Genomic DNA, 9,602 nt, shown 5'->3' on the forward strand with positions numbered 1-9,602 from the left:
ACGCCAAATCGTCGTCAAGGATGCCGGTTCTAGCCCAGCAATTCCTCACAGTCGACTGTGAAACGGAACGCCACGTCTCTTTAGCCCACCCCATCGCCTCAACAAGTGGGACCTCGTACAACCCCTCTTGGCGTCCTGCCATCACAGATTCAATTTGATCAAGCGCGTTTTCCAACTGCCTCTGCTTGACTTTGGCTTTGAAGGAAGCAATGATGCCGGCGTCTTGAGGCTGCAGGTAAGCGGTCGTGTTCTTCGGCAGCATTCGAACACGAATATTTCTCAACTCAGTGTCGTCGTAGACAATATGGGGAGGCGCGTTGTCGACGAGCAACAAAACCTTTCGGTCTTGCTCAGCCATTTTGTTGTCGAGAGAAGTGAGGTAGGTGTTGAAGATGTTTCCATTCATCCATGACTTCTGACTCGAATGGTAGTCGAAACCAAGTTCAGCACCAGACCTCCCATTGAAACAACGAGGCCGAGCAGCACTACCAATGAAGAGTGGGTCGACGACATCGCTTCCGTCTCCATTCGTGGTAAGTGCCAAGATGATTCGCTTCTTGTTCTTCTTTGTCCCGGGTACCCGATTGCGTGTGATTGATCGATGGGGAGACATGCAGTAGAAGAACGACGTCTCGTCCATATTGTAGATGTTGCCTGCAGCGTAGCCACTCGTGATATCCTGCATTTCACGCCGTCCTTGATCGACCGCAGCTTGTGGGGTTGACCCAGCTTCTCCGTGTTGGATTTTGCTGGTAAGAACGTGTTTTTGCTGGAATCGGTAAAGCCAACCCTTGGAATAGGCTGGGGTATCATCGATTGGGACGTCAAGTTGAGCGGCGTAGGTCGATGCCTGCTTGCGGATTAGCTCCCCGGTGATGCATACGCCCAATTCCTCGCAACGAAGCACCCAGGTAAGCACCTTCTCGTCCACCTCGGGCAGTTTTACTCGACGTTCATGCGATATAGCATGGCTGTCAGCTCTAACACTCTTTGTTTGATGGCGGTGTAGCGCGTTCCCGATTGTTGATTTGGACGGCGTCGATGAAAGTCCAAACGTTTCGGCAGCCCACAGCGCCAGGTCCGAATAGGAGTATTCAGGGTTGTTTAAGTGCCACGTGTATAATTCATGCTTGTCCACCATGGACATCCTTGATTTTGTCTTGGCCTTCATTTCCAATGCACAGAGCAATACGAGTTTTGTTGGTTTTTCATTAAGTGAAACATATAGAGTTGACTATGAACACGAAATATGGGAGCTCATTCAAAATTTTGAAAAAACCTATCAAGATTAATGATACTTCGAAGTATTAGATTATAAAAATTATCGAGTTTTCCCCGTTTCGATTAGTGGGGGAAATCAGTAGTACATACTTTGTACTTCGCCAGAAAAAAGCAAGGTGAAATAGGCAATTTTGTATGCAGCGCAAGGTGAACCACCATTCCATTAACAAGTCAACGAGTACAGTAGTATGGTTTTAGCATAAAAATGACGACCGGTGATTGGATCGTTAACTACAGTATACTAACGTTAGTACTATTATACTACGAAATACTATATCAATACTTCGTGTAATTGTAGTAGCAATAATAAGTTTCAGGTCAAATACCCAGTCGTGTTATCCGGCTGAATTATGCGGATACCATTCTGCGGTTTGGTTGGGCATATCCGAGATGAGTGATGACGACGGTCCAATGCCAATGCCGCTTCCTGCGGGGAAGCGGCGAAAAGTAGTGGATGTCCAAGCGGAGAAAGCTCTCCTGGATCAACTTCCATGCGCTGAGATGTACGAGAAGAGCTACATGCATCGAGATTCGGTGACTCATGTGGCGTTTTCCAAGTCGACGCAATTTCTCATCACCGCATCCGCGGACGGCCACATCAAATTTTGGCGCAAAATGCGAACGGGGATCGAGTTTGTGAAGCATTACAAAGCGCACCTGCAAGCGATTGTGGGTCTAGCGGTATCGGACGATGGCCTGCGCTTGGCGACGACGTCGCTCGACGGGACGATCAAGTTTTTCGACATTTTGGGGTTTGACATGGTGAACATGCTTACGTTGGGGTACATCCCGAGTCAATGCTGCTGGATCTACCAAGCGGGTCACGTCGTCCCGAAGATCGTCGTGGCGGAGAAGGGTTCGCATGTGTTGCGAGTGTACCACGCCGAGAAAGCCAAGGACGCGGCATTGCTGCATGTTGTGGACAAGTTGCATTCGGCGCCAGTGTCACTGCTGGGGTTCAACGCCGTGGCAAACGTTGTCATCTCCGGCGACACCAAGGGCATGTTGGAGTACTGGTCCGCCGACACGTATTCGTTTCCCGGATCGCCCGCGGTCAAGTTCAAGTCCAAGATGGACACCGACTTGTACGAATTGCTCAAGCATCGAGCGTACGCGACCACCATCGACGTATCTCAAAATGGTGCCGACTTTGTTGTGACGGCCTCGGATTCGATCCTGCGCGTGTTTCGCTTTGCCACAGGTACATGACATTTAACACCATTTTGATATATATATAATATATATTGAGGAGAAGTATTACTGATATATATATATATTGAAGATATGTTTTGTGCATTCGGTATAATCTTCCAAACTTCGCATGGCTTGTCGAATCAAGATTGAAACACGCTGGACGTTCTGATTGGTTGAATCTACTTGTCTTTTCTGTAAAAGCCAATCAAATTTACTCAAAATTGGATTAGCCAATAGCGTCGATTCGTGAGTAGTCGATTCGGCGGCGAGATCATTCGATTCAACGGGGACTAGAAATTCGTACCAATTCCACGATAGTACTGGCAACTTCATCGTCATACAATGCTACACTGTGTATGTGAAAGCGGATAGACTGATGATACTAATATGGTATACGTCCATGTTGGTTGTTGTTCATTTCGTGTTTTCAAATGTGCTAGCTATATATATCTATGTCTTTCTCATGGTTGTTCGCCGTCTGGATAGGCAAACTCCGTCGAAAGTACGACGAATCGTTGGTGCAATTTGAAGATGCCCAAGCCGACGGCAGTTTGCAGTTGGACGCGATTGATTTTGGGCGGCGCATGGCCGTGGAGAAGGAAATGGCCAGTGCTTCCGTGACATCCAACTGCATTTTCGACGCCAGTGGCCATTTCCTGCTCTTCTCGACGCTTTTGGGGATCAAAATCCTGCACATTGACACCAACAAGCTCGCACGGGTGCTCGGCAAGGTCGAAAACACGGAGCGGTTCACGCACCTGTGTTTGTTTCAGGTATCATCTATTCAAAGCGTGAAAATAAATAGTGTTCATCTATTCATTTACGTGACCTCTGAGAGGATCTACAATCGATTGAATGACATATGTGTGTTGTGTCCAGTATCACCTATATATGTATGTATCCCTCTCTCTCTCGATGCAGCCGTGAACACATCATATGCGTACTACTCCGCTTGTATTCATTTACATGACCTGTGTTATTTAAATGAAAATCATCTATTCATCTATTCTCGAGTCCATGTTGACACACTCATTCATGATGGGGAATGTATGTATGTATGCAGGGCACGCCGTCGATCAATACGCAATTTCAAAAGCATGCGTCGACTGAAGTCGAGAAGAAGCTGCTCATGAGCGACGCCGACGACGCCAAGGCGTGGGTGGACCCGATGGTGTTTGCCGCGGCGTTCAAGAAACCGCGCTTTTACTGCTTCTCGTCGCGGGAGCCGATCGATTCGGACGATGACGAGCACGGCCGCGACGTGTTTAACGAAAAGCCGACGTTGGACGAGTCCCAAATCTCGACCAAAACCACCGCCAAGGCGCTGGGAACCCGCGCCGTGATCCACACGACCATGGGCGACATCTTCCTCACGTTGTACCCCAACGAATGCCCCCGAACGGTCGAGAACTTTTGCACCCACGCGCGCAACGGGTATGTGTTGACCAGGTCTTGTCGGTGTATCAGGAGGATGGGGGGCACGTGGAATGAATGAATGTCGTATATATATATATATATATGTCGTTTAACCTAACATTTGGACTTGAGTGCGTATATTCGCCAAAAAAACTATGGATCGATCTATCGATCGATTCTTTGGATTGTCCTTTTCACACAAATTTGGGCAGTTTATTTGAGAAATCGATTCAAAAGCACAATTGTATACCATATATATAATGCACACTTTACGAAAATTGAATATAAATAGTTCAACTGGGACTATCATTGGTTGGAATTTAGGATTGAAGAAATCTCATTGGCTAGTCGATTGTCTGCGTTTGGGTTGCCGCTATTCGATTGGACTATCTACTCCAACTTTGACACGAATGCGTAATACTGAATTTTGTATGTCAAAAGTGGTATGGTGGGTGAATGAAATCACACTAATTAAAGTCACACACATGTTGACAACGGTTTCCTGCAATCTGATTGGTTAAATTCTTTTTTCCGATTCGCGGTTCATATTTTGGTTGATGCATTCATTCTCCATGTGGCTCCGGTTTAGAATAAACACTACAATATATATATATATATATATATTGAAATCTAATGTAGGATCTATATATTTATACAATGTATTTGGCACACTACGCGTATGGATACAATGATAGATTGATATGTGTAGGTATTACGACAATTGCTTGGTCCACCGCGTGATCAAGAACTTTATGATTCAGACGGGGGACCCGCAAGGCGACGGCACTGGCGGCGAGTCCATTTGGGGTGGGGAGTTTGAAGATGAATTCCATCGGAATCTGCGCCACGACCGGCCGTTCACAGTGTCCATGGCAAATGTACGCACCACCATTTGGGTCGTTTCATCTATTCACGTCTTAATTTTCATCTATAATCTTACTTTCATCTATTCAAGTCATATTTTCATCTATTCAAGTTATGTGACTAAATGGAGGGATGTGTAGGCGGGTCCGCGCACAAATGGGTCGCAGTTCTTCATCACGACGGTGCCCACGCCATGGCTGGACAACAAGCACACGGTGTTTGGTCGCGTTGAGACGGGCAAGGACACCGTCGCCGCCATCGAAGGGGTGCGCGTCGATCGGTTCGACAAGCCGTTTGAGGACATTCGGATTGTCAACGTCGACATCATGTAGAGACATCCACACGATATATGGTTACATTGATTCAGCAATAATGCCATCAAGCTTGTGGACGTGTACAGACGACGGTAAAGAAATGGAGTATGCTTTCGAGGGTTGTTTGCAATAAAAAAGTAGTACTACTAACTAGTACTACTTAAAAAGTAGTACTAGTAAAAAAGTAGTACCAGTACCTATTAATAGTACTACTTTTTTATTGCAAACAACCCGCGAAAGCATACTCCATTTCTAGTTAGTAGTACACGAGAATATTACAGTAGCACAACGTTAACGCGATTTCTCTACTCTCGTACAGTTGTACTGGACCAAGTACGGTACCGTTCACAATAATTTCCCTGAAATTGTTTGACGAGGAATGAAAATAGAAGAAATACAGTGGAATTCGTTTACAAACGCCAAGTTCAAGAAGTAATTGTTTATAATATCTCGCAAGGTAGATATTGTGTACGTGTACGGTTTAATGTACGTACCTTGGATGTACGATTTCATGTTGAAGTGGGATTGACATACGTTATGTGATCCGGATATCGCCTTCCAGATTGTCTCCGGATAAATTGGATCAGGGCCAAGATAATCCAAAGCACGTGCGGTAGATAGTGCAGATCGCCGCGTAGGATGGACGTGGAGCGCGAGAAGTTGAAGCTCCAGGAACTCATCGACGATGTCAAAGCCGCGTGCAGGAAAGGAGCGTACCAGAACTGCTTGTCCCTGCGGTCCTTGGCATGCTGCTTTTTGCCCGAGGCGAATCCCCAACCAATTCGGCGCGTCGGGGTCCAAGAACGACTGCGCGCCTTGATCCAACAACATACCCCCACACAAGAACAACACACCCCGGTGGCAGGTGCAGCGTTTCTCCCACCCGAAACGACGGACGCCGTTGCGTCACCGGTGTTGCCAACGCAAGTGTCCAACGAGCCGCCACCCCATGACGAGCCCGCGCCTGTCGACGCTGTGCCCTCGACGACCACAGACCTCACAGATGCGCTGGCAGTTCTCAAAGAATTCGAACCCGTCCTCTTTCATGCGATATCGGGGTACTTGAGGCAAAAGCACGACCCTCGCGACGAGTCCGTTTGTTTGGAATTGCTCGTCCTTCTCAAAGCCGCCATGTTGTCCGAGGATGATGTATCGCGGTTTGAGTCCCACTTTCAAGCGATCGTGGATGCAACCGATGCCGGGAGAAAATACCTCGATCTCGTTCATCTGACCGCTGCGGCCGAGCACGAAGCGGCCTTGGACGCCCAGCCCGTGTCTGCCGCTCGCTGGGTCTGTCTCCACGCTCCTCCGACGGCCGGATCGATTCTCGCAATCGACGGCGCCACGATCACGGCAGATACTTCCGAGTGCACGAACGTCGCCGCGATTGGATGGCGTCCTCATAGCTCGGGCACTCGAACGTATTCGATCGAGACAATCGACCCCGTCACATCCCGACCCTGGCCGTTTCGAGTGGGCTGGACGACGTTGCAACGCCAACATCCATCCGTCTTGCTCGGCGACGACGCGGCTTCGATCGGGTTCGACGGCACGTCCGTGTACTTCAACTACCACGTCCTGGGGTCGCTCCCGACGCCAGTCCCTCTAACTTGGCGTCAGGTTTCCTGCGTTCTTGACTTGGACCAGAATACGCTGACATTTGCGGTCGAGCAATCCACGTTGCGTCTGCCTCTTCCACCAGCCCTTCGAGAAGAGTTCCTCGTGCCCGGCGTGGGCATCGGCAGGCGGTCGTTCCGATCATCTCTCTTTACGCGGTACGCCGGCATGTATCCGGGCGTGTTTACCAGCCTTGGACACCTCGGTCCAGTTGTTGTGAGTGCTGCACCTGCGGGGGATGGCCAAAGATCGGTCGAGTTTATCGGCGACTGCACCGAGTTTTCATCGGTCCAGGGCGCCGTGTGCCGCCCGCACCCGTCCATCCAGTGGGCGCCCAAAGCATGGACCCTCAGCTTCTTTGTGTACCCCCTGGCAACCCAAGACAACTGTGAGCCGCGTCCATGGCGCACCATCTGTCTCAAGGGCCAAGACCAAACCATGGAACGCACGGCAAGTGTATTTTTGAGCTACGATCGGCTCTTGCTGGCAGTGTGTGTATCAACCAAGTCGGATTGGAACTCGACGCTCGTCTCCACTGGCCCCATCACTGCCAACCAATGGACCCACGTCGCTATCGTATGCGACAATGTGACGCTGCGGCTGTACATCCAGGGCAAAGAAGACCGAACGCTGTCGCTGAACGACGTGGTGGTGCACAACAGCCATCCGTTCTGTTTCGGCAAGTCCCCGCCTGGTGTGAAAAAAGCGTCCACCGACTACAAGGGGTTCCGCGGGTATTTACAGCACATGCTGCTGTATCCCACGCGCGCATGGACGGCCAAGGATGTTGCCAAGTACGTCAAGGAACGAAAGCCAAGTGTCGACTCGACCGACTTGTCCTGTGCGCGCCATCCCCACTTCAACAACCCAGTCACCCCGTCGCACACGGTGACCCTGGCGCTCACAACCCCGCTCGACTCGCCCGACGTCGTCACATACTTTTCCCCGTCCTCTGGAGGCCCCCTGTACGTCCCAGCCCTGTTTCAGTCGGTTGTGACATGGCCCGACGAGTTTCACATGCAAGTGACGGTCCGGATGGGTGGTGATGGCTGCTCGTCCTCCCCAGCGGGACGCATGCAGGTCCTCGCCGCGTGTGCGTCTCCCTCTGGCGGCGTTTTTGCATTCGTATGGGGCGTCACGGCCGACGGCCGCCTGTCTGTACGAACGAAAGACCGCCAGTTTACCACCACAGCACGATACGTCGAGATATCGTCAATGTGGACGACCCTTGGATGGAGCTACACGCCGAGCCAGGTCGTGTTCCATGTGGATGGTCACGCGGTGGAAACCCTCCCATCCAGCGGCACGCACTTGGACGCGGCCACGCCCGGCCTCGTCGACTTGTACGTGGGCAATGTGCCATGTGAGGTTCCGTTGATGGCGCCGTGGGCTGGAGACATTGGCCAAGTCAAGGTATTTAGAGACGACCCGCAGCGTTCGCAAGCAACGATTGCCCACTATACGTTTTCAGAAGGCCAAGGAAACTTGGTGTTTGACGTGTCATCTACTGGTCAAAACAACCTGCATGGTCATGTGTTGCACGACAGTGGCTGGAGAACCGAGCCCCGTCTCAACCAACTTGCTCTACCACGAACCCCCCCCTTGCAGGTCGACACGGACGCCCCCAGCATCAGTGGCCGTATCTTGGCGTTTATGGAACGGATGGCCATGGTGTACTTGCGATCGTCATGTTGCGAGGCACTTGTTGGCTGTCCTCGAACTAGGGTTGCGGTATCGTCTGGAGCTGTGTGGACCCACGTGCTGACGTTTGTGCTGCTGCACTCGCTGCTCCGCCACGCCGCGTTTGAAAAGGACGTGGACACCCAAGGCGGCCACTCCATCGTCGCGTTGCTTCGAATTCTGCGCGCTAACTTTCAGCCGCTGTCGTCTGTGCTGTCGACAGATCTGGCGGTTCCGCTTGGCGTGCCCCCCGCGTCTGTCGGTCTCGGCATGTCGGACGACTCGTCTTCGTTGGCGCAGCGATTGCACGCGCTGCTGACAAGCTTGTCCACCGTAGACCTCGACAGCATCGACGAAGACATGTTGAAACTGATTCACCACGAAGCCATGCAAACCCAAGTGGCCGGCACCGAGATCTTTTACCCCACAACCCAGAAACGTGCCGAGCATGTCATTCAGAGCCTCGAGTGTCGTCATCACGAAGAAGACACGGAGGTTTTGTGCCGATTCCTCGTGTCCCGGCGGCACCTCGTCATGCAGTTCCTGCCGCATCCAGAGCTGAATCTCCACGCAGAGTTGTTTCCGTGGACTGTCGAGGATGTCCAGTCGTCGTTGTTGGACTTGAAAAAGCCCATCACAAGTGACCAAGTGCTGGCAGTGCTCGGGCGGTTTCAAAATGAAGGTACCATACGTGGCAGCTCCCCCGAGCAGCTGGTCGTGCTGTACGAAGCGTGGCACTTGTACTACCGAGACAACCACTGCCAGCTGTCGGCGGCGACGTTCAAACAGCTGTGGCACGCGCTCGTGCATCACGTCCCGACCACTGCCGTCGTCGAATTGTCGCCCCGCCCACAAGAGTCGAGTCTGGTCCAACTGGTGACGCTGCTGCAAACTCAAGTGGTGCAGCATTTGCTGCCAGGTGACACGTGGGACGTGGCTACGACCTCGCGGCTCCAGCAATGGCATGCCCCGCGACGGTACTTTAAGGTCGTGAACTGCCCCATTGGCGTCCGATCCAGTCCAAATGTCAAAGCATCGAAACTAGGCCGGACACTAAACATCGGTCAAATGATCGAGTCCAGCCATGTGCTTCGAAAGCCAGACGACGCGGTGCTTTATGTAGCCCACGGGGATGGCTGGGTATTTGACGTGGATCCAAGCGATGGCATGGTGTTGTTGGAAGAACAAGGTAGAGTGAGAATATCTATCTCTTCGAAACAATATATATATATATAT

The 9,602-nt window shown here is 51.1% G+C and overlaps 2 protein-coding genes across 2 annotated transcripts; one reads left to right on the plus strand and one right to left on the minus strand.

The window, feature by feature from the left end:
* Positions 1-1,646: 1,646 nt before the first annotated feature.
* H257_05031 (hypothetical protein) lies at positions 1,647-5,192 on the plus strand. The gene is made up of 5 exons (XM_009829746.1): positions 1,647-2,482; positions 2,962-3,248; positions 3,539-3,909; positions 4,601-4,769; positions 4,896-5,192. The coding sequence occupies exons 1-5, from the start codon at positions 1,672-1,674 to the stop codon at positions 5,085-5,087; spliced, it is 1,830 nt and encodes a 609-aa protein (XP_009828048.1). The 5' UTR covers positions 1,647-1,671; the 3' UTR covers positions 5,088-5,192.
* A 767-nt stretch (positions 5,193-5,959) lies between these two features.
* H257_05032 (hypothetical protein) lies at positions 5,960-9,486 on the minus strand. The gene has a single exon (XM_009829747.1). It carries the CDS (start codon positions 9,330-9,332, stop codon positions 8,373-8,375), a length of 960 nt encoding a protein of 319 aa, XP_009828049.1. The 5' UTR covers positions 9,333-9,486; the 3' UTR covers positions 5,960-8,372.
* Between the last annotated feature and the right edge of the window lie 116 nt (positions 9,487-9,602).

The sequence above is a fragment of the Aphanomyces astaci genome (assembly GCF_000520075.1).
Source record: "Aphanomyces astaci strain APO3 unplaced genomic scaffold supercont1.9, whole genome shotgun sequence".
Taxonomy (NCBI): domain Eukaryota; phylum Oomycota; class Saprolegniomycetes; order Saprolegniales; family Verrucalvaceae; genus Aphanomyces; species Aphanomyces astaci.

Excerpts from the sequence above, each read along its gene's own strand:
- H257_05031 (XM_009829746.1), top strand. The coding sequence starts at position 1,672 with ATGAGTGATGACGACGGTCCAATGCCAATGCCGCTTCCTGCGGGGAAG. Across the intron at positions 3,249-3,538 it reads CGCACCTGTGTTTGTTTCAG|GGCACGCCGTCGATCAATAC; the intron begins GTATCATCTATT and ends GTATGTATGCAG. Across the intron at positions 3,910-4,600 it reads TGCACCCACGCGCGCAACGG|GTATTACGACAATTGCTTGG; the intron begins GTATGTGTTGAC and ends TGATATGTGTAG.
- H257_05032 (XM_009829747.1), bottom strand. The coding sequence starts at position 9,332 with ATGCCATTGCTGGAGCCGCGAGGTCGTAGCCACGTCCCACGTGTCACC.